Here is a 25,651-nt window from a genome sequence, read left to right on the forward strand (position 1 = left end):
AAATCCAGGCAAAGACCTTAAGACTGGCCAGTGTTTCAAGATGATCTTTGTAATAAGAGTTGATCTGGAGGAATAAGGGATACAATACACCAGTCTCTTGATTTGTGGGCGACCTGAGGTTAACAACATTTCAATGATTTCAGAACAATTCTTCAATCTCTAATTTTCAATGGTCTGGATTACTGCAATGCATTGCTTATTGGTCTCCAACAAAACGCCCTCCACCCACTTCAACTGATCCAGAACACTGCAGTGTGCATTCTCACAGGGACCTCTCACAAAGAGAATATCGCCTCGATTCTCTACTCCCTACACTCGCAACCAATAGACGCTAGAATAAAATACAAAATACTTACATTGATTTATAATCTATTGAATGAAACCACCTCATGGCTTAGCTCACAGCTACGTATTTATAAACTGATTAGAAGCCTCCGCTCCACCAATAAAAACCTTCTAGAAGTACCCACCATCAAGATGGCACATTTAGACATAACCAGAAAGAGAGCTTTTTCAGTAGCTGGACCTCTAGTCTGGAATTCGATCCCACACAATCTTAGAAACTCCTCCAGTAAGAGAATTCAAAAGAACTTAAAAACTTATCTTTTCGAAAAAACATTCCCTAGTAAGAAATAATGACTCAGCACTTACCACCTTTCCTGACTAGCTCATTAGGCCAGAGACCTCCTTCAGTATTCTTACTACATGTCTGTTTTTGACAATCCAGTTGGAATCTAACTCTTTTCTCCTTCGATTTTAATTTAACCCAAACCGTTTAATTTATTTTCTTGTATTACATACCTTTGTATTTAATATTTTATTTTGTTTTTAACATGTATGTTCACCTTGTAAACCATTTTGACTACCCCCCAGTAATAAAATGAGATATAAAAATTGTTTAAATAAATAAATCTCTGTTAGCATACAGAGCCCTCTTGTAAGCCTGATTGATACATTTTCTAGAATACCTCCATGAAATAAATTTCTGTACAAGATTCTGGGCTTTGATCTTATATTCCTCAACTGATGTACAAATTCTGTGATATCTCAGGAATTGCCCAATAAGGATACTTTCCTTCAATTTCCTGGGATGAAAACTTTCAAAATGCAAAATAGAATTTCTATCCATGGGTTTAGAATATACCATGGTCACTAATTTATCCTCCACCATGTAAAACAAGCATATTCAAAAAAGTAAGATAACTATCACTACTCTGGATCATAAATTCCAAATTCATATCGATGGAATTGATCCATTCCTTAAACTGCATGAGTTGCTCATAACTTCCCAACCATATCCAGAACAGGTCATCTATATAGCTTTTCCAAAAGGGGATGTATTTGATAAATGGAGATGGATAAATATACATTTCTTCAAAAGTTGCCATATACAGGCATGCCACTGAAGGTGCCAGAAGGGATCCCATAGGAACCCCCTTAATTTGTTTATAAAAATGTAGGGGAACTGGTTAATCTGTGTATAATAATGATATTTATCTATGATTATTTGTAAAAGAATTGTCTTTGTATTTAATAAAGAAAAATATTTTAGAGGTTATTGATATTTAACACATTTTTGTAAGGTTATCTACCCTAGTTTTCTGTTTAATTAGTGGATATTATTTTCAGTGAGTGGTTTCACTTTCTATATATTTTTACACATTCACAAAAATTTCCTTGGTAATAACTTGAAATAATGTGCTGATGTTCCCAAATATTGTATTTTGTTAGAATTTTCTTACTGTGCTCATGCAGATAGCAATTATAAAATCCAGATTTCATAAAAACCTCAAGTTAGAAAAGTCAAACTAATAAAAGGTATCACATTGCTGAAACTTTTAATAGTATTAGAAATTATGTATTTAAAAAAAAACATTGCCTTTTAAAAACTGAATGGGAAGGTTGTAATTTACTTTAAAAATTCAATTTTCCTGAAATTTTCTACATGTGAGGTAATGAGACTGTCAATGTTGCACTTAATTTAAAAAAACAAACAAATTATTTTACTTTGTGAAATGGTAAGTAAAAATTGTGTTTTAAGAGAAGTGCTATTATGTCCATAACTAACATGGCATGATAGACTCTGTAGCATGTATTGAACTGAAATTGTAATCACCTTCACACTTTCACTGGTGCTTGACTAGAAGTCTTAGGTTGAACACACTAAATGTGCATAATTATGCAATAATGCTTATCCTGTTTTCATATACCATTGCTTAAACATGGATTTATGATCTACTTGAGGAAATTCAGCCTTTCTAATACCTTATGAGTTTTTAATTATGAACTAGGAGAATATTTCATAAATATTTCATTATCTGCTCCTTTGAAATCCATATATTGTACAGCATTAGTATTCATAAAATGGCGCAGATAAATCTCCATTGACAAGCCAATATAAATACATCAGTACAGCAGAATCTGATTTGCATATAACTTATGACATTGACTCAAAAAGCTCCTTTCACAATGCTTGATGACACTTCAAAATTGAACTCAAATGGAAACAACCTGAATTTTACATTACTAAACAGCTTAGACAATGTAAGCAGAGCAATTAGTCTTGTGACTATATGGTCTCACAACCATTCATATTTTCAATCCAAGTAGCTTTCCAATTAAAATGTCTAAAAGCTGAAGAACACAATTTATAGTAGCAGTAAAAAAACTAGGGAGTATATGAGCTGATAATAAGCTTACACAAACCTTGTGGATTATGTTTATGGCTTTTGATATTTGGCTTAAATCGAGAGACCCCAGTGAAACACTCCTGATGCAAATATCAGGTCTTCTAGTCTAAACTGAAAAACACCAAAGTGTGCAGCCACCTGGGTTCCTCCTGATGTGGCCTCTGGGGGGCTGAGGAGTGGATCTGCCAGTTTGCGCATTCCCATGCCAATAATAATCCAGGCCATCAGGAGAAGGAAGACAGCAGTGGTGCAATGGAGAGTGCTGGATATACAGTATATGGGAGGCTGTGCTGGGTAGTTGGATAGGAGAGCAAAGAATGCTGGAGCTATATATTTTATGGGTTGAAGAGGACTCTATCTGGTGAGGGGAGTGTGCTGGGCGGGAAGGTGGCATGTAGAGTGCTGGGGCTGTGCTGGGTGGGAAACATTGTAAGTAGGACTTCTGGGCTCAAGTCCATGTACAGAAAATACATGCAGACTTAAGCTCAAATTTTCAAAGAAGATTTAAAAACGTAAATCTATTGTGAAACTTTGGGGCATATCCCTGCATAGCATACGCATGCACATTTATGCCTGATAGTGAGCAGATGTAAATGTGTATACACATATTTACATGCATGCTTTCAAAAATCATAAGTATGTGTGTAAATGGTTCTCCTGCCCCCAGCTCCACTCCCCCATAATGCCTCTTTCTGGTATGCATAAAAGTATATGCAAAACTGCTTTTGCAGGTACCTGTATACTTACAACCCCTGGTAATTTTCAAAAGCCAATTTACATGCATACAACTGGGGTTTATGCACATAAATGCTTTTGAAAATCAGGCCCTAAATGATTGGCTAATTTGAAATAACTAGATAGCAATGGTGCTGAGAAGAAAATTAACTGGCTATCTTATAGCCAGATAGATTTAAACCAGCTATTCCTGTTTACCCAACCATGTCTCATGGAATGTACATTTTTGGAGTGACTAAATAGAGCTAGTAAAACAAGGTGGCCATTTTAGCTGATCTGTGGGGAGGGCTGTTCACCCAAATGGATCTAGTTGACCATTCCCTTAACTAGCTATATCCATTTGAAAATCAACCCCACAGTATTTACATTCTAAATGAAAAAATATGCTATCTGCTTGATATTTTTGGTGTGAAATTCATTTTTAAACACTTTTAAGTTGTGGACTGATTTAAGACATGCTGCAGAAACTAATCTACTCAGTTCATATAGTTATTCCTATACAATCATTTCTCTAGTATCCTTACATAATTTGATATATTATCAAGAAAATATATCATACCTTGAATTCCTCCAAGATCTTGTAACTTTTCTCATGGTATTCACAAAAGTTTTTCACTTCCTTGCATTCTGGACAACAGCCATTATGTTCCACTTTGGTACACTTAGGATGGATTCTAGGGCATTCTGGTTGGTCACAGACAGGTCCATCCTCAGTACATACACATGGACAGTTAGAATGCCCTGGGAAAAACCTTTCTCCCAGTTTATATACAAAGCCACTGTCATCCACACACCCTTTTCCTCGATAGTCATCAAAGATCAGATTGTCATTACTGGACGTCTGATCTCCTTCATCAGCAGGATAGTCTTCCTGATTAATAGCAGCTGGGATAACCAAAGCAGAGATTGCCAACAAAAGTACACATGCTGCATCAGTATGTAGAGCCATCCCCCAACACAGTCTTCCACATAGGGCTGCACTCCAATTTTAAAAGTACTTAGCTGCTTCCATGTGTATGTTCAAGGTGCTGAAAACAAACATTTAAAAAAAAGGAAATATTAAAAATACAGCCACAACGTTATATTCTCAGCCTGTACATTAATGCATGTCAAATCTATTTTGAAATACTATTTATCAGAAATAAATATATCGTCAGTCTTTCCCTTCCCTAAAAAAATAATCAAAGACTAAGAAAGCAGAATTGGCAAATGTAAACAATCATTTTCATCAAGCTCTTATTGTATGATGCATTTATTGGCCAAGTTTATGAGTATCAATAGCTCAAAGAAGAAATGTAACTCTAATTCCCGAGACTTGTACTATTAACAAAGCTTGCACTGCTTGATTTACAATGTAAGATACAATTGTATGGGAAGAATCCTATTTTCTTTATAATGTTGCAGCACTGAAGTGCACAATGTTTTCAACTTGCTCTTACTGCAGCAAGCACAGTGAAGTAGTTGAGCTGAGAAATGGCCACAAAGACCATAATATATCACTGACGCACAATTGCCTTGATATCTCTGAACACTGAACTTTTTCCAGATGTGTTTTTACAATTGATTTATAAAGCAGTTTTCAATTTTGTTCATGAGGGTGATGGTAGAGGAGGTTACTAGGAAAGCTAGGCAGGATTTGGCTTCTAGTAGTTGTTTCCTGGGCATTTTAAATATATATCTATTGAATATTTATTTTAGTAAAGTAATGCCTGGTAGACAAGGTGATATCAGTCAGATAAAGACCTGGACATGGAAGCAATTAGAGAGAACTAAGCATTGTATACTGAGACTGCTATTGTAAAATGTTTGAGAAAAAGACTTCATTGCAATGATTGCCCAAACAGCATCATATCTGATCATGTAAGGATGCTTTTTTGGTAACATTGGTCGTAAATTCCTTATACACTAGCACAATCACAGGATGAAGGATTATGTGCTGTGAAAGAAGTTTTGGATTCTCATGCAAGACCACATAAGGATCCTATCTCTTTCATAATTAATTTAGCCACTTTACCTCTCAAAATTTTTTTTTTTTATCTTTGAAGGTCAATTTTAATTACAAATTTCTAGAACAGCTAGGAGAGCAATGATAGCAGCAATGTTGGATAATTTGTTTATGTCTGAATTTGAATCTTTGTGGATACAGTTATCTTTTGTAAAATTGATAGCTTTATGGAAAAGAATCAGTAACAATGTTTCCATTTATGGCAAGGAACTAAAAGTGTTTCTGTTCTGAAGGTTAATGTAAGCAAAGATTTCTCTGGCTCACTTGTCACTTCAGTTTATAGAAAATTGAATGGGGCCTTTTTATGAATGGATAAGGATAGGGGTATACATTTCACATTTTTTTTCTATTGCTTTTTTTCCCATTTTGTTTGTAATTTGTTTTGCTTATTTGAAATAAAAGACATTTAAAAATAAAAGGAAAACATTCAATAAGAAAACAACAAAAGAAGCCTGGACAGCCCTTCCTCATCATTCAATCCCCTTCGACCAAAATATAAAAATTCAAGACCTCCTCCAGGCCAGCCCCCTCCCCTTTAAGTTCTACTTTCATGAAATTGCTGAAAGTACCTCTGCACAACAAAATGGCACCAACCTGAGGCCCAGCTGGCACCATTTTGACAAGGAATGTGGTGGGGCAGGAGCAACAGGGGATCGCTCCTGCCCCTCTTGACTTCAGTAATCCCATGGATAGGTTAGGTGGAGACTGAGGGTGGCAGAAGTGCTGGTGGGGGGTCCTTGAAGCTTTACATTTTGGCAGTGAGAGGAAGGAATGGGGAGAGTGGCTGAAGAGGGCCCAGGCTCCTTGGGACTGGTGGCTGGTGAGAGAGAAAACAAAATAAAATGAAAAACAATTATGTGTTTGTTTTCTTTCATTATGTTTTCCATATGAAATAAAATGAAAGCGCATCCCTAAATATGAATAGTATTCCCTCATTGGTGGATCAGAAATGAATGAATTGTCTGATTGGCGCACTGGAAGGTTTATCAAATAATCAATTTGAACTAAGACCTTTCTAATAGGCTCTGAGTTCAAAACTGAGTTAAAGAACCTTCAATGATGGGATCTTTGTGAAATTGTTTTATCGGTTCTAAATAAAGGGTCGGTAACTTTCAAACCGGCATGCATGTGCACATTTGCACACATACGTCAGCCGATGGCCAGGGATGCAGCCAGTTTATAGCATATGCGCCAAATTTCAAGTAGGCTTGTGAATGTGTGCGCAAATTCCGTTTCTATTGCATAAATCAGGGGATTTTTAAAGGGGCTCGTGCTGACACTATTTCCAGGTTAACCAATTTGTCCCTAGTTCATCCAGTTAAGAAAGAGATCCTCCAAACTCGCCCTAGTGTAATTAGCCTTCACACCCCCTTAAAACACTGCAGACCTGCCTACTTAGCTTGAATTTTTAACTTCCATGCCATCCATAGCAGAAGTACAGTTACACAGCAGGAGACCTTGGTGCATGCTGCGTTGTGTAAGTATTTACACGCACATCTCAGGTTCATGCCCACTCCTTTGAAAACTTTTGAGATGTGCCCACTCTGGGAGTTATGCGCATTATGTCAGTGGCTTTTAAAATCCACTCAGCGCGCATGAGCCTGACTTATTCGTTCACCCCTAATTAATGCACACACACGCTTGACTTTTAAAAGCCACCTCTTCGTGCACACACCTGGTAAAAAATATCTTTTTGAAAGGATTGTAGATGGTGCATCACACGTGAAGTAGTTAGCATATATTCTTTTTCAGAAAGTACCACATCAGAATTTACCTGATGTAGCCATGAGGCAAATTGCTGGTCAAGTCAGATTAAATTATGTTAACTTTGGAGATAACTGGGATTGTTTAGTGCGCAATAACTTTTGATAAGAATATGAGCATTTAAAAATATTTTACGTCACTATGGATACTATGGACATTTTTTGTTTTGAAAAAACTGAAAATGTTGTATCACAAAATGTAAAGTGTCAAAAAACTGAATGCATATCATGTGATACCCAATATGAAAATAAGCATTCAACAAAACATCAAAACATTACTATAGCGACACCACCCATATGTGCCAAGTACTTTTAGCTTATGCACTCTTCTCCTGGGTCATATATAATTATCAGTCCTGTGATGGTCCCTTTTTTTAGTCCCTTGTGCAAATAAAATAATTACTTCCCTTTTGAGCAGAATTTTTGTCCAAGAGCAGTGGCAGCAGTGAACATTTCGTAGCATCCGATACAACATTATGTTTCGAGTTGGGCACTGCATCAGGGATAAGTATATCATAAGAACATAAGAAATTGCCATGCTGGGTCAGACCAAGTGTCCATGAAGCCCAGCATCCTGTCTCCAACAGAGGCCAAACCAGGCCACAAGAACCTGGCAAGTACCCAAAAACTAAGTCTATTCCATGTTACCATTGCTAATGGCAGTGGCTATTCCCTAAGTAAAATTGATTAATAGCCATTAATGGACTTCTCCTCCAAGAACTTATCCAAACCTTTTTTGAACCCAGCTACACTAACTGCACTAACCACATCCTCTGGCAACAAATTCCAGAGCTTTATTGTGCGTTGAGTGAAAGAATTTTCTCCGATTAGTCTTAAATGTGCTACTTGCTAACTTCATGGAATGCCCCCTAGTCCTCCTATTATCAGCAGTGTCAGCATCTCTATTCATAGTGCAATCTCTGTGGTCGTATCACAGGACTGATGATGATTACATATGATCTGGGAGAAGTGTGCATAAGCTAAATGTATTTGGCATGTACGGTTGGTATGATAGTCCTTAGCAGCAAACCTTAAATGCGCTGTCGCTATAGTAATTTTTTGATATGTTTTGTTGAATGCTTATTTTCATATTGGGCATCACATAGGGCCTCATTTACTAAGCATTTTTCCCATAGACACAAAATGGGAGAAAAGCCTTAGTAAATCAGGCCCATAGTTTGAAAATGTTTACATTTCCTTTGAATTTTCTTTCACATTAAATATTGTAGGTTTATTAGACTGATTATAATGTGATTTAAGAAACATGTGGTGGAAGCCTCTTGCTTGCACTTTGTACTCTGAAGTCCTTCCTTCTATTTTGAAGGATATCTCTGTGAATAATTCAAAGATTTAGTGGGATTTCAGCATTTGGTTTGATTGTGTGACCATACCGCATCACCATGCCCGGACTGCTTATTTAACATATAAGGGGAATTTTCAAAGGGATTTCTGCAGGTAAAAGGGTTTTTGCCTGTTGTAAATCCACCTCTAAAAATTGCCCTGCATAATTTTCCTTGCACATAAAAGGGCTGGCACTGGGGGCAGCCTGGCAAAAATACACAAAACCCTGTGCTAATTTTTCTCTTGCTTTCCCCAGCATTCTTTGTACCTGCAAAGTAGGTGGGGAAAATCCCCCCTGCAGTACTAGCTAGCCAGTACATTTTTGAAGGGAAACAAGTTACCAGTTCTCTTTGAAACTTACCCTTCCTATGCACAATATTTTGAGGCATATTAACTGGAAGACAGGAATTCAAGAAAGCATGGTATAAGCAGAGTGAAACTTTAGTGAAGAAAGGGAAAAGTCGGAGGTCAACTGGGGTCAAGAACATTGCATTAGCAATGAAATTGGACATACTAGAGGCACCTAATAATCCTTATCTGCTGTCATATTCTATGTTTCTTTGCTCTGTATATTTGATTGAAGGGTCCCATCCCTGTCACAAAATATTATAACAAATTTACAACTAATACATATCATTAATATTCAGTGTATCCAACTTCTTCAGTAGAGTATGAGCATTTACTAGGGAAAGCACCAGTAATGGTGCTTAAATAATTCTTTACTGGCATGAATTCAATTGAAATAGATAACCCTTCAACAAAGATTCTAAGGTTACACTTAACATTTTAAACACAAAATCTGATTATTTTATCCTTTGGAACACTAAAGGATAATCTGGAGTAAAGCTGAAATTTACAGTTAACAAGTGCAAACTGAAGCACATAGGAAAAAAATAATTCAAACTATAGGTACCCAATGCTGGATTCCATAATAGGAGTCACTATCCAGGAAAAGGTTCTTGGAGTCATTGTGGACAAAACATTGAAATCCTCAGCTTAGCATGCGATGATGGTTAAAAAAAATAGCAAATAGAATGTTAGAAATGATTCAGAAAGGAATGCAGAATAAAACTGAGAATATCAAAATGCCTTTGCATAGATCCATGATAAAATCACATCTTGAGTATTGTGTGGGGTTCTGGTGGCCACATCTCAAAGAAGATATAGCAGAACTAGGAAAAGTCTTGAGAAGAGCAACACAAATCATAAAGGAGGTAGAATGGTTCCCCTGAAGAAAGGCTACATGGGACAGGACTCTTCAGCGTGGAGAAGAGATGACTAAAAGGGGATAGAACAGACATTTATAAAATCATGAGTGGGATGGAATAGGAGAAGTTATTCTTTCAAACAGGACTAGGAGACACTCCATGAAACTAACTGGTAACATGTTAAAAACAAATTTGAGAAAGTTAAGCTGTGAAAATTTTTGCCAGATGAGATCTAGGCATCTAGCATAGTAGATTTGAAAAGGGATTTGTACTAGTTTCTGAATGAAAAGTCCACATGCAATTATTAGGGGTGTGCATTCGTATTGAACATAAATGTAAAACGCTACTTTTTTTTTTTTAACTTAAAAAAGTGATGAGACATAAACGATCGGATTTCCAACTTATTCAACATAGCTATGTTGAATAAGTTGGAAATCGTGATTGTTGATCCAAAATAAAAATTTAAACCCCTCACCTTCCTTAATCCCCCCCCAAAGACTTACCACAACTCCCTGGTGATCCAGCGAGGAGTGAGGACGCCATTTCTGAAATCCTTTCCGAGGAGCACGTGACGTCGGCGCCACGTCGGAGTGACGCGGCGTCATGTGATTCCCCGCGGGTTTGCGCCGGAACGCTCTTTTGGCCCAAAAGGAACTTTTGGCCAGCTTGGGGGGGTCAGGAGGCCCCCCCAAGCTGGCCAAAAGTTCCTTTTGGGCCGAACGAGGATCCCGGAAGCGACCCCACGGGGAATCACGTGACGCCGACATCACGTGCTCCTTGCAAAGTTGGTCAGAAATGGCGTCCTGACCCCGCTGGACCACCAGGGAGTTGTGGTAAGTCTTGGGGGGAGGGATTAAGGAGGGTGAGGGGTTTAAATTTTTATTTGCACATATGGACATATACTCAACTCATTGAATTCTGTTTATGTCCATATTGACCGCAAATGGGACCCCCTTTGGACATATGAACTTAAACTTTTGCTCTGCACATCCCTAGCAATTATTAGCAAGGCAGACTTATCCCTGGAAGTGAGCAATTAGGAATAGATTTCCTCTTTGGGATCTGCCAGATACTTCCTAGTTAGTGATCCATACTAACTCAGCATGACATGCTTTGTTATTAAGCTCCCCCCCTCCCAAATTCTTGTATTCTACATTAGGGTTACCACTCAGATAAAGGACTTTGCAGTCACTGTGGACAATATATTGAATCCTATGCTCAGTATGCAGCAATGTTAAAAAAAAAAAAAAAAAAGCAAACAATGGGGGTCATTTTGTAAGGCTTATCGCATGCGATAGCTTGCAAGGAACGGAGTTAGGGCGGCGTCGGGGCGGACTCCGCGATGTCTTCGCTGGTGGCGATAAGGTAAGACATGTTATTGTTGCCAGTAGCGTGCTCAATAGCGCCACCTTTCACGGTGGCGCTATTGGGTGCGAAAGCCGGCAGCGATAACACCGCGGTGGTGCGATGGCTGCCGGCTTTTGCAGGCCCACCCCCACCTTCACCACCCGCCCCCCATTTTTGCTGGATTCACCATTCTGCCAATGTTAGAAATTATTTGCATAATGTAATGTGGTTGTCATATTTGTCCACTTGAATGCATGGATATAAAGGTCAACAAACAGAAATAAAAAAATAAGGTGATATATTTTATTAGACTAACAATATTCTTCTTGACTAGCTTTTGGAAGCTCATACTCCTTTCCTCAGGTCAGACTAGAATTCTAAGATTTATTCATAAAGGAACAGAAAACAAAAATGTGAATATCATAATGCCTCTGTATAAATCAATGGTGTAATCACATCTTGAAGGCTATGTGCAGTTTTCATCACCTCACCTATAAAAAGATATAGCAGAACTAAAAAAATGAAACAAAAGGCAACAAATATAATAAAAGGTATGGAAATGGAAAGCTTCCTTATGAAGAAAAGCTTAACAGATTAGGACTAAAAGCTTGAAGACACAATGACTGAGAGATGTATAATACAATGGTGTGGAACAAATTAATAGGGAACAATTATTTACTCTTTCAAATAATATAAGGACTAGAGGACACTTCATGAAACTAATGTAGTAGTTTTAAAACAAATTTAAGAGTACTTTTCAACCAATGCATAATTAAGCTATAGAATTTGTTGCCAGAGGATGTGGTGAAAGTTGGTAGTATAGCTGGGTTTAAAAAAGGTTGGGGAAAATTTCTGGAGGACAGGTCTATTAGCAACTATTAGTCAGCTAGACTTGTGGATTGCCACTTCTGAGAGTGAGCAACATAGACTGGATCTCCCTATTAAGATCTGATGTGAATTTCAAGGCACCCAGATTAACCATTGTCAAAAATAAGCTGCTGGACATGATGGACCAGCATGGCACTACTTACATTTCTTAACAGTTGATCACATTGAGTTACTTTAAGAATTTCCATGTTCTCTCGATGTTCTAAAAGGTTACCCTCTACCTCATACAGCACACAGTGTATATAGCAACATTTATTACCATTTGCATTGCTGTGTCATTGATTAAATAAACTGTACAATGTGATTCTTATTTGAAACAGCAACATAATGATGATTTAAAAACTGTGATAATATGCAATGTTCAAACATCTGTTAACATTCAAGGGTGCATAGAGGTGGGTTAATACACCTTTTAATCCACCAGTCACTATACCATTACATCCTCTTATATTCTAGATTCAAGAACGTATGGTGGGAAAAAAATCGTTCCCCCCAAATCCAATTTACTCTATATTATAAGCCAAACTGAATATCATAAACAGTTTTAATCTGAACAATTTGATTGGTTGTTAATTTCGTAGATATGCCTGGCTTAACTGAAATGTTAATTATACTTTTAAAAAAATCATGAAAACAACTTCCAAAAACAGTTTGTAAGACCAGTAGTCCTTATTGGGCTATTCACTGTTAGTCAACATCTGTCTGGGGCAGACACAAGACTGCAATTAGGTCAGACAGGGATTAACTGGCAGTACATGCCCTGCCCATCAGAGATTATTGCTAAAGCAATTTAAAATCTCAATTGATGACACCACCCATTCTAAAACTGTGCTGTAAGTAGAGCACTACTGAAATTAATTAGCATATTCATAGTATTGGTAGTAAAGAGCAGCTTTAGATGGCCCTGGTGAGTGAGTGAGGCATATTTTGCTTTCCCCTAAGAAGTAGAAAACACAAGAATGGAACAAAATGCCATATGCCTTACATACAAACATTGACCGCTTGAGACACTACTGCCACCAGCATGTCCCTATTTAAACCTTACATATTTTACCTGAAAATTTAGCTTCATTTTCTGGGGTCTAAGAAAAAAAAGGTAAAGTTTGTTTGAAAAGTGTTCTCATGGGATGTTCCTATGTAATCTGAAATGGTGGCAAATAGATACCACAAGAAATGAGAAACTGTACAGGAATCTAATTTCCCACAACTTTAGGTAATTTGTTTTTTCCCACAAGCAACTTTATTTGTTTTTACTTTATTTGATGATTAAAAACAAATTTTGATAAAATAGTATTGGTGTTATTTAGATGTCTAAAATATTTCCCACGACTTTGCTATTCAGAAATAGGTCCATAATATTAATTTAGTCACATTAGTAAAGAGGAACTATTGATGAGACATTTTTGATTGAAACCTTAAAGAATATTACATTCCCCCCCCCCCCCCCCCCCCCTATAATTAAAATAAGCAAACAAGCATTGAAAACAAGACTATCGATTTCATATCCTGGTTCAAGTGATGCCACAGTCCAGTGAAAACAAGAAGTCATTCTTTGAACCTATTGATGACATTTGTCATCTTGCAATGTGAGACTATTTAATATTCATTATACAATACACACTCTGTCATTTCCCATCCAGATGGTATAAATAGCTCAAAGTTTACACTTCAGTTCTTGTGAAAATAGGATGCTTGGGCACACACAATGAATAGAAAGCACATTTTAAAACTAGTGCCAAAACATGATAGTAAGCTCTCTAGAACTGATACTGTATATCTTACTAATTGTTTACATTATAACAAAGCTTTTATGAAGACAATGCTTAAATGACTGAACTTACCAAAGTCTCACATTGTGGGTTTACAGTTTACTGGTTGACAAAATGGAATCCATGTACTATTTTTAGGGGGGGAGGTGAGTAAATAGGAAAACAACTTAAGAGTTTTGGTAGATCTGTTAAAACTGGAAAAAAAAATCCCTCTAAAAATGATACATGACAAAAGGAATAAAAAACATTTAGAGCCAGATGTATATATATTCTCTAAAGGACACAAAATGGAAGAAAACCTTTAGTACATAGGCCCCTTATCTTTAAACCAGGTACAAAATCCTATTGAAATAGCAATATGTATTCATTTGTTATACTGAAAACACAGTAGATCTACCATAACAGCATTAAGTGTAGTTTTTGTTAAATTACTTATACTAATAGTTTGTTCCACTGAAGTATAACACTATAGTATTTTTTTTTTTACTATATGCTGCCAGTATCTCCTGGATCCAGAAGCTATTGTACAGTACACATGTATCAGTCTGGTGAAGGATGTGAAAAGCCTGTAAGCTACAGGTAGACTCTTCAGTTTACTGAATCTAATGTAATGAAGTAGAAAGTCCAGACAACTGAAATTAAGTAATTTACATTTGAGATTGCTACTTTTTCTCTTATATTTCAAGCTGCAAAAATAATATTTTTATAGAAGTTTATAAGCATTTTGAAACAGTCAATAGTATTTCATTTAATCGTTTCTATGAGTTATAAAAGGTTGTAAACAATACATTAAATATAATTAAATTAAAATGTTTAAAAAATTCAAGGTGTGCTCAAGCATTGCATCCGATTCTTCTTTTCAACATTTTTTCCTAACTGAAACAATTGCACCAGATGCTTGAGGTAGCAAGTGCAGTAACAATTTCCCACTTACCTAATCAGTGTCAGGGATAATGTTGTAGAGAGTCACAGAACGAGCTGAAGTAAAAGCTTAGGAATGCTTTAATTAGCCACCCGTCTTAGTAGCCCGAAGGACTCATATTCAGATAGGAATACTGGATCTTCCTTTTTCTCTAGGTCCCATGGCAAAACACAGAGCCAGCACTCTTAGGAAAATAAGCAGCACAAAAAAAGGAAAGAGCTTTGCATCCCAATGTTTAGGAATAAAAAGAAAATGGGAATCAAAACACTGAAGAAAAAAAAAAAAAAGCAGTAGTCTTGACTAAATCCACAACTGAACGTTAGACTCACATTTGAACTTCTGATTTCCTCGGATGCTTTTTCTGAATCATTTTCCCGGTTGCTTAGGTTTCTGAAAACCCAGATCCCTTAGCAGCTGCATTAGCAGTGGAGACGTTCGCTAGCCTTTGGTAGCACAAACAGCAACAGTATGCTGGGGCTCAGCGCTAGCCCAGCTGGAAATACATTCCGCACCATGACAATATGTTGCTTCAATAACCACCTACAGTCAACAGGACCCGGGCATAATACTGGATAGCATTTACCAAAAATAAAAAAGCACTACTTTTAGATTTCATTCAGCTCCAGAGACAACCTTTCGGAGCTCATGCTGCCTGGAAAAAAAATAGACCTCTCCGGCATCGCCGACACAAGCCAACAGCAGCCTTCACTGGTGCCTTGGAGTGAGAAGCACTGAAAGGGGAGGATTTCCTTCAGACTCAAAAGAAAAATCACTGGCACACTCACATTATGAGCTGAATCGTTGCTAATTACTATCAAGAAATACAAAAACATCGATGCAGTTATGGCTTCCTGGTCACTGTAAAAAGTATTTGTAGCATTAACTCTAAATCGAAAATTACATTCTAAACTTATTCAAAATAATAAATCAGCAGCTATGTATAAAAATTAGCATTAGGTACAAAGTTAAAAGTATTAAAACTAGTAAACAAGAAAAATCTTTTTATAAAGCATAATGCAACATTTAAAAAAAATGTATTTATGTAGATCTTGCTTCCTTAAAATTTCTACTATCTCCTGATTCAGATGCAACTGTCCTGATCCATAGACTTTTCTCAGGGTAGAGCCTGCAAAATATATCCAGGTTCCCAACCCCCCCCCTAAATAAGGCTGTTCAGGACCAGCCTGGACACCTTTCCTTATGTTTCTGTGAATCTTATTTCCCAGTGTCTCCAAGTTTTTTTCAATATGGGGCTTGCAAAATATATCCAAGCTCCAAAACCCCCTAGATGGGGCTCCTCGGGATCTGCCTCAACTCAGTTTCCTGATGTTTGTGTGAATACAGCTTCCCAAAGTCTCCACCCTCTGATAGTACAAATCGGGCTGCCTTGAATCGCAAGCTTTCCCATTATAGAACATCTAAAATACATCCAAAATCTAGCCCCCTCTTCCCTCAAAAGGGGATCTTCATGGAATAGCATTAAATTATTGTGCATTCAGTGAGGTTACGTGAAAATTCCATCTCCTTGCAATTCATCTAGTCTGTCATTAGGCGTCATTGTATAGCTATGCATGTAAAGGATTTGTAAAAGGACTGGATCACAACACAAGTATTTCATGAGAAACTTACAATTTTATTCATAAAACCAGTACAGAATCAGTTCATGAAATTACATCAGGTAACCTGCAAGCCTGAACAAGAAATACATTTTAATTAAAGATGTGCTGATCTTGAGACTTTTAACATTTATGAGGCCATTATTTAAAAAAAAACAGCCAGATTCTCCAACTAAATTTTGCTGGATAAGTTATCAGGGATATTCAGTGAGATATAAGTCCCATTGATAGTCTTGAATAGAGTTATCTGGCTTCATACAGCAGGACAAATTTGATATGGCAATCTTTGAATATTGCCAGTTAGATCTCAAAGCTATCTGGATATGTATACCCAGCTAAATTTAACTGGGAATTTTCAGAGAATATAGCTGATTAATTGGCGCTGATGGTGAGAAAAAGGCAGCCTAGTGGGTCTAGTGGCCCAATCCCCCTAGCACAGTGACAGAAATGTGGGTCTTGTGGCCTGAGCCTCCCGAATTCCTAGTCCCTCCAAACATTTAAGACAAATTAAAGATACAGTATATGGGCCAGACTGGCAAATCTCTCTGTGGTGAGCACTTACCTCTAGCACTTCTTCAATCTCTCCTCCCCATTCCCTTGCCTGTGCGAACTTCCCATCCACCCATCATTTTCCAAATCCAATGCACCACTGACATTGCAGTACAGGCAACTGCTCCTGGCAGCTTCTGGAGATGCTTTGTAAGAGCAATGGAGGAAGTTGCTGGGAGAGGTACAACTATGTTGTCATGCTGGCACTGCATCACATTTCAGAGAATGGCAAATGGACGGGAGGGTTAGGGGTGGGCTGAAAGGCAGGGGGGGGGAGGAATAGGAGGGGCCTTGAATTGGAGGGTTAGGGGTGGGCTGAAAGGTGGGGGAGGGGGAGGAATAGGAGGGGCCTTGAATTGGAGGGTTAGGGGTGGGCTGAAAGGTAGGGGGGGGGAGGAATAGGAGGGGCCTTGAGTTAAGAATATTTTTACTTGCCGCAGAGGAGTGGAGCACTGGGGGGATGGAGTGCCCCTCCGGCCTATATATCTTTGACATGGCCTAAATGTTTGGAGGGGTTATGGGAGCAGAATAGAGATGTGCATTCGTTTTTGCCGAATTGGAAAATTGCAACGAAATTGTCCAATTCGGCATGTTTCAGGGAGCCCGAAAAAAATCAGGATTTTCCCATTTTTTTGCAAAAATTCGTTTTTCCGATTAGTGCGCACTAACAGGAGTTAGTGCGCGCTAACTCCCCGTTAGTGCACGCTAACTCCCGTTAGCGCGCACTAACAAAAAGTAACAAAAAGTAACAAAATCTAACGGTTTTTGTTAGTGCGCGCTAACAGGAATTAGTGCGCACTAACGGGGAGTTAGCGCGCACTAATAGGGAGTTAGCACGCACTAACTAAAAATAGATTTTTCGCGAAAAAAAAGACCCGAACCGAAAAAAAATGACATTTTCCATGGCGGCCGAAGAACGACACGAACACAAAAAACGATGCACATCTCTAGAGCAGAATGCCTTGGGCTAGTATACACATTTTTCAGTCTCTGGGGCAGTTGGTGGTGGTGGTGGTGGTGGGGGGAGGGGTATTGGGTCACCAGACCCACTAGGCTGCTTTTTAATTTTTTTTTTTTTTTTACAGTACCGGTGTCACTTAATTGACTATATTCTTTGAATATAGCCAGTTAAGGTTAAACTGATACAGGAACACATTGTCAGATAATTTTCATCCTGCTCTTGTCTAACTCAACTCTGCTCCAGAACACCCCCAAATTGCCTCTCACTTGTTTGACTTCATTTTAATCCAGATAAAATTTAGACAAATAAGTGCCAGCAATATTCAATCATCAGCATTTATCTGAGTAACACAAAAATAATCTGGATAAATTCCTTTGAATATCAGCCTCTAAATGTTTGAGAACTAAAGAAAGATCATTCTAAAACAAATTCTAGTTCTAGATCCAAATTTGAACTGATCCATCAGATCCTCCTGAGAACAAAAAATCTCCCTTGGGATCAAAGATCACACTTTGTACACCATCTTCATGGGCATCCAAACTCTCCAGACTGCCAGTAGCAAGATCTAGCATTTTCAGTGTTCCATCATTGCTTGCCATAGATACTATCTGACCTGAAAAAGAAACAAAAACAGAGCTGAATTATAAGATAGTCATAGTTTATAAGCATGCAGTGTGCTCTTTCCAACTCTGTGTTGGTGAACTGAATTTTTATTTCAGTCAAACCAAAATTTGCATGTGGATGCATACAGAATATGCAATACTCTATTGAAAATAACCAGTCAAAAGTAGAATAAATTAATGTGAATTTATTTTATTACCAGAGTGATTAAGTAAATTTGAAGACGCACTGTATAAATGCTGACTTTGAAGGACATCTAAGTTCTCATGACTTGATATTTTTTACCTCTTCTATTGTTTCTAATTGTATTTCTTGTTTGTATACTGACTTTCTGCGAAAATGACACAAAGTGGTTTACAATATGGTAAAATGTACTATACAGAACAAAAACAATAAACATTTAAATCCCTCAGGAGAAACCCAATTTCCATCCCCACTCTCATGGGGGAATATCAGCCACCTTCCTTATGATCTAAATACTGACTAGCAATAGTCTCACCTAATAAAAAAAAATCATATAATATTAGCACTATCCCAACAATAAAATCAATAAGTATACTCATACAGTGTACTATTTAATAAAACTAAATATATTGCATATCAGCATTAGAAAAATGATGAAGAAACAGATGATCAAGTAAAATTCTTCCTCAAGAAACAGTAATTGATTTACAAACTCAGCACTTTCTTGTACACTGTGTAGCCCATTGTTTTCTTAATTTAAAATCCTTAGGACCTGATTTACTAAAGTTTTTCTCCCATTCTGTGTCTATGGAAAAAATGCTTAGTAAATAAGGGCATTAATATTTTTTATAGTAGTTAAGTTTTCCGTTATGAATTTGAAAGCAATTTTATTGTAACAATATTTTATGATGCCTTTTTCCTTGTGATACATTTTGTCACATCAAAAGTCTTCTGTTACTTCAGAGTTTCATAATTTCTGATATTGAAGAAAAAAAACCCAACCAACACTTGATAGCTTATGATATATCGTATATATAGCAGTCTGGATTTTTCAATATATATAATAACTATGAAAACAATTCTATTTTCTCAGAACTGAAATTTTTATATTGTTTCTAGAACTATATTTTATTTATTTATTTTGAAGTATATGAAAGAATATAAAACCAACTCCCAACTTCAAATTTTCTTTTATGATGTTGAAAACTAGTAGTGAAATATAATATGGTCTTTGGGACAAGGCCAGGGGTGGCCAACTCCAGACCTCAAGAGCCAAAAAATGACCTAGTTTTCAGAATATCCTCAATAAAAATGCATGAGATAGATTTGTATGCATTGCCTCAATTGCATGCAAATCTATCTCATGCATTTTCATTGTGGATATTCTGAAAACCAGGACTGTTTGTGGCTCTTGAGGGCTGGGGTTGGCCACCCCTGTACTAGGCAGTATAGTTCTTTATGCACAGTATATCATGAATATTTAAATGCTGATTCTTGGATTCAGAATTACCTCCATTTTTTTAAACCTAGTTTCCTACAGAAAAACTGGCCTTTCACATCTCTGTATGCCCCCAATAACACCAACTATTTATCCAATTTAATTCAAATTTCTGCCACAGATAGTAAAGCATCCAGTGACCTCTAGTTCATACTTTTCATGTGCCCTTAACATCCCAGACACTTAGAATCCCTTCTTCATTACAAAAATTGGTTTTAGCCAGTCCACTTCAATTTCTTTGTATTTCTGGAAGGAAGCATATTAGAAGTGTAGGGAATCTTTGGTTTCCCTCATTAAACAGGAGTGTACAAACCAGCTAGGAGGTTTAGGCGAAATTAGTAAAAAGAGGTTTGGATTTTACTCCTCCTTGCAGGAGCTGCAGATGGTATATCCTGGTTGTTTATCATCTCCAAGCACCATCTATTCTTGTGGATTTTAGTTTGGATTTTATTGAACCAGGAACTTTCTGGCTCCTGTCTTTTATGTTTTGTAATTTATGAAGTGAGGAGCTAATGAGATCTCCTTCAAGCCTACTTCCCCTCTACAAGCCCTCCCTTCAAGCCTACTTCCCCTCTACACCCTCCACCTGACGTACGAAAATCTTTTGTCTGTATGACTGTTGACGCTGTTGTACATATGACTGTTGACGCTATTGTCGCTATTATAAATATACTGTACATTACTTTTATTAATATTGTTTAACTTGTCCATTGTAATACCTGTTACTTTACTGTTTATTTTTTAGTTTCTGTTCTATGTAAAGGCATCGCCTATTAGTTCTGAGTTAAATGTACACCGATACGATGTGCAAACGGCTGTCGGTATATAAAAAATGTTAAATAAATAAATACATAAGTCAGCCTGTATGCTGGACTTCCTTTCTGATTACCTTTCATCTCTTTAATCAATTTTTGGAGAATTCCCTGTGAGAGCCTGGTCCCCCTTGTTGCAGTGCAATGGGGTGTCTCGTGTGTTCAAGGGTGGATCAAGGGATAGGGAAAACTTGCAGTGTGCTATATCTCCTTCAGTAGATGGGCATGACAGTAACTCGATGCAGAGGAGTTTCACCTCTAACTTAGCTATTTTTGGACTACCTCCTCTTTTGTGAGGCAAGGACTTTTTTTCCACCCTTCCTGTCTCTTGCTTGATTTTTCCTCTTTTTGGGTATAAAGACTATTTTTATTCTACTGCTAGTTGATGGCCCTTGGTAACTGGGACACAGTAACGAAACCCTTAAGATAGTGATGTCTTTCAACCTGAAAAAACCTAGAGTGTGGAGGAAATTATCTGGAGGAAAGGAACCTGACCAATGGCACAAAGTGGAGCGAAGTGGCAGGTAACAAGAACTTTGTTGCTATTAATTCAGATAGGCACTTTACTCTCATTTGTATTCTATCAGGTACTGCATAAGGAATTAATGGATTTACGAAGATCCAGGAAACGTATGAGAGTGGGGACTAAGTTCTGATAAAGTATTGGGCCTTTATTCTGACCACCTACAGTGGAAAGGAGCTGGAATCTAAGAGGATTGAACTATCTTCAAGTGCTGAAAAGTGTGCTTCCAAAGAAATTGAAAGACTTTACTAAAGTGAGGTCACAAGTTTATTAATCTTTCTGCTGTCTTATTATTTATTGACTTTGATTGAAATCTGAATTGAAGCTGTAAATAATTATTCAGTAAAAGAAGTGGAAACCACTCTGCTTCTCTCAGTGCTTCTCTCAGTGTGTTCTTAAGATGAAAAGTCTGTGATAACTATTAATGCTGTGTACTAGGGATGTGAATCGTTTTTGAATGATTAAAATTATCGTCAGATAATTTTAAAATCGTCCAAAATCGTTAGAGTGCACAATACAATACAAATGCCCCCGATTTATCGTCAGGGGCATTTGTATTGTATCGTTAAATAGGGCGTGGGAAAACCAGCACACCAAAACAACCCTAAAACCCACCCCGAACTAGCCGACTTCTTCGACAACAAAATAACAGCACTACTAGCCCCCCTCAAGGGAACAGCTACACTTCCAAACCACAAGCAACAATCATCACACTCAACCGTTCAACAATCATTGCACGCAACAAATCAACAAACCTATCACTCTATCGTCCAGCAATCTTCGCCTTCACACACGCAACAACCATCGCACTCAACCACTTTACAACCCAACACAACCCCAACAGTGCTCGACAAGTTCGAGCCCACTTCCACACTAGAAATAGAGAATATCCTCAAGAAGATAAAACCATCCTCTCACCCATCAGACCATATTCCATCAAACACCCTGAGTCTGATCACCAACACCATAGCCAAACCTGTCACAGACATCATCAACTGCTCGCTCTCCCAAGGCCATGTACCTAACCAACTCAAGTTAGCCATGCTCAAACCGCTCCTTAAAAAACCCAACCTTCCCACCTCAGACCCAGCTAACTTCAGACCCATAGAAAACCTCCCTATGATAGCCAAAACGATGGAGAAAGTTGTTAACAAACAACTCACAGAATTTCTTGAAGAAAACAACATCCTCACCCCAAACCAATTTGGTTTTCGTAAGACTAGGAATACCGAATCGTTATTAGCCACCCTATCAGACACTATTATCTTTAATCTAGAAAAAGGCCAACCTAGCCTCCTCGCTCTCCTCGATCTCTCATCAGCGTTTGACACAGTAAACCACCAGTGCCTCCTGCAACGACTTACGGCCATAGGCATTACAGGAACAGCATTCAACTGGTTCAAATCATTTTTGGAAAACAGATCATACAAGGTCAAGATAAATAACAAAGAGTCTCATGCCATCGAATCCAAAAGGGGAGTACCGCAAGGATCATCCCTCTCCCCGACTCTCTTCAATATATATCTTCTCCCGCTCTGTCAATTACTCACCAACCTCAAGCTAACTCACTTTCTATATGCGGATGACATACAAATCCTCATCCCTATAGAAGACTCACTACACAAAGCTATGTCACACTGGAATAATTGTCTGTCAACTATCAACAATCTTCTCTCCAGCCTCAACCTAGTCCTAAACACAAACAAAACTGAAATTCTCATTATAGCACCGGAAAACTATGTCCCACCCACACCTCTTAATGCTAGCCAAAGCCAAGATACCTTTTCACAACAAATAAAAGACCTGGGAGTCATCCTAGACAGTGGATTCAGCCTCAACAAATTCGTTAATAACACTACAAAAGAATGTTTCTTTAAACTACAAACCTTAAAGAAACTAAAACCACTCCTCTTATACAGAGACTTCCGCATGGTACTACAGGCCATCATACTCCCAAAACTGGACTACTGCAACTCCCTCCTTCTAGGCCTACCAGCATGCACCACAAAACCACTTCAGATGGTCCTTAATGCCTCAGCAAGAATCCTCTCAAATGCCAAAAAAAGAGATCATATTACCCCAATCCTTCTTCATCTCCACTGGCTCCCGATTAAATTCAGGATCCAATTCAAATCCTTAATGATGATACATAAAGCTTTGCACAACATCGCACCGCTCAAGTTAACATTCCAAATTCAACTACACACATCTACAAAACCCACCAGAAGCGCTTATCAAAACAGACTAACCACCCAACCGGCTAAATCCTCGCTGAGGAAACGCGCTCTATCCACAGCGGGCCCTTCACTCTGGAACTCGCTTCCTCCTGACCTTCGCCTTGAACCATGCCACGCTACATTCAAAAAGAAACTTAAGACTTGGTTATTCAAACAAGCATTCCCATAGAACCAAGAGCAGGAAGAAAATCAGTCACATATTTTCCGATCACCCCAGCATATTTCACATAACCTTGTTATTTAACCATGTTATTTTCTCATTAACCCTCATGTTATTTTACCAACCGCTATTGTATTTTATTTATTGTCATTTTTTATTGCCATTTTTCATTGATATTTATTGTTGTTTATTTATTAATTATTTATTAATTGTTATTGCATTTATTTTCATTTATTAATTGTTATTTATTAATTGTTAGCATTGTTATATATATATATTTTATTCTGTTTCTTGGATTAACTATGTTCATTGTAAACCGCTAACTTGAAGCGATAGTTACTGTTCATTGTAAACCGGGGTGATATGTATATTATACAGGAACCTCCGGTATATAAATCCTTAAATAAATAAATAAATAAATAAAACAAATCCCCCACCCTCCCGAACCCTCCCCAAAATGTTTTAAATTATCTGGGGTCCAGTGGGGGGGTCCCGGCGCGATCTCCCGCTCTCTGGCCACGGCTGCGTTAAGAGAAATGGCGCCGGTGGCCCTTTGCCCTTATCTGACAGGGCAAAGGTAGTGCCGGCGCCATTTTAGTTCCTGGCTCTCGACGTCACGCGTGCAGGAGATCGCTCCCGGACCCCTGCTGGACCCCCAGGGACTTTTGGCCAGCTTGGGGGGGCCTCCTGACCCCCACAAGACTTGCCAAAAGTCCAGCGGGGGTCCAGGAGCGACCTCCGCACGCGGGCCGTATTGCCAATATTCAAAATGGCGCCGGCGCTACCTTTGCCCTCAGTATGTCATACGGGCGACCGTATGACATAGTGAGGGCAAAGGTAGTGCTGATTTACGATTTAAAAAACAAAACAAAACACGACAATCAGATTTCCCTCCCCCCCCCAGTCAAAATCGATCGTTAAGACGATCAATCACACAATTCACACCCCTACTGTGTACAGAGGATGGAGAAGGGCTTGTATTGTAAAACGAGTATTAGAGCTATTGTTCTTTCCCAACGGAGAATCCTGGAACTCAGAGAGATAATGCTATCTGTGGAGAAACTGAGAGAATATAGAGGAGTTGTGTGCATAAAAAATCCATCCTCTTTTCTATGTGCCCCAGGGTGCCAGCTACAGGATCCATCCTGCCCAGGGGTCACAGCAGGTTAATCACAAATGATGTCAAGAGATTCTACAGACCCATATTACCATAATCACAAATAGCAGAGTAAGCAGTTTTATGGTGCTATGTAAACCATAACATCTCACTCTCTTCAGAACACATGGCCGGGTAACTGCATGTGAGCAGCTTAAAGACGGTGATTTTGGAGTATCCATTTTAATTGAAACAGTGAGAATTCCACTTTCCATTAGTACTTCTTGCAGAGGGTACAGAGCGTTTCTTTTTGAACATCTGTTAGCTAGCACCAACTCAAAATGTTCAGAAGCTGGTATTCTTTATCAAAACTGTGCATTATCTATCTGTGCTTTAACTTTAATAACTTTCAGTGTGCATTTAGATATAAGTTCTAACATTTTTCCAGTCACAGGAATGCAGGAATATAACTATGAATTAGCTGTGCAAAAATCAATATAATAATTCAAAAGAAATGTGATCCTACGTATACTATTACAATATATAATCTTGGTCAAGCACCTTGGGGTCAACTGAGGAGGTTGAATAAAATCTCACAATTACAGCACCAAGTTTTCTATTAGGCATTTTTTTTCTCATCAATGCAAATGCAAATCACCTGAAAAATCTGAATTAATGCTAATGTTGAAGAAGTCAGTACAACTCATGAGGCATAATAATTTTCAATGTTGATTAGAAGGAAACATTAGAAAAATAAAATTCCATCTGAATGACCTTTAAAAATATGTGAAATAGCAAGACTTCTCCCGTCTAGACTTCTGATTTTCAGTTTCATTTATTTATTTTATTTATTTATTTAGATTTCTTCTATACCGACGTTCCTGTATGGAATACAGATCACACTGGTTTACATTGAAAACAGAACAGTCGCTTGGGGGGCGATACA

General features: G+C 37.9%; 2 protein-coding genes across 2 annotated transcripts in view; both read right to left on the reverse strand.

Moving 5' to 3' along the window:
- Positions 1-4,398, reverse strand: part of VWC2L (von Willebrand factor C domain containing 2 like) — a 490,745-nt gene extending 486,347 nt beyond the window's left edge. The window contains exon 1 of the mRNA XM_029606124.1: positions 3,985-4,398. Coding sequence (XP_029461984.1) covers positions 3,985-4,374 — 390 coding nt within the window. The 5' untranslated portion in view covers positions 4,375-4,398. The remainder of the gene's footprint in view (positions 1-3,984) is intronic.
- A 13,300-nt stretch (positions 4,399-17,698) lies between these two features.
- SPAG16 (sperm associated antigen 16) overlaps positions 17,699-25,651 on the reverse strand; it is a 1,286,809-nt gene continuing 1,278,856 nt past the window's right edge. The window contains exon 16 of the mRNA XM_029606125.1: positions 17,699-18,407. Coding sequence (XP_029461985.1) covers positions 18,232-18,407 — 176 coding nt within the window. The 3' untranslated portion in view covers positions 17,699-18,231. The remainder of the gene's footprint in view (positions 18,408-25,651) is intronic.

This window comes from Rhinatrema bivittatum, chromosome 6, assembly GCF_901001135.1.
Source record: "Rhinatrema bivittatum chromosome 6, aRhiBiv1.1, whole genome shotgun sequence".
Lineage (NCBI taxonomy): Eukaryota > Metazoa > Chordata > Amphibia > Gymnophiona > Rhinatrematidae > Rhinatrema > Rhinatrema bivittatum.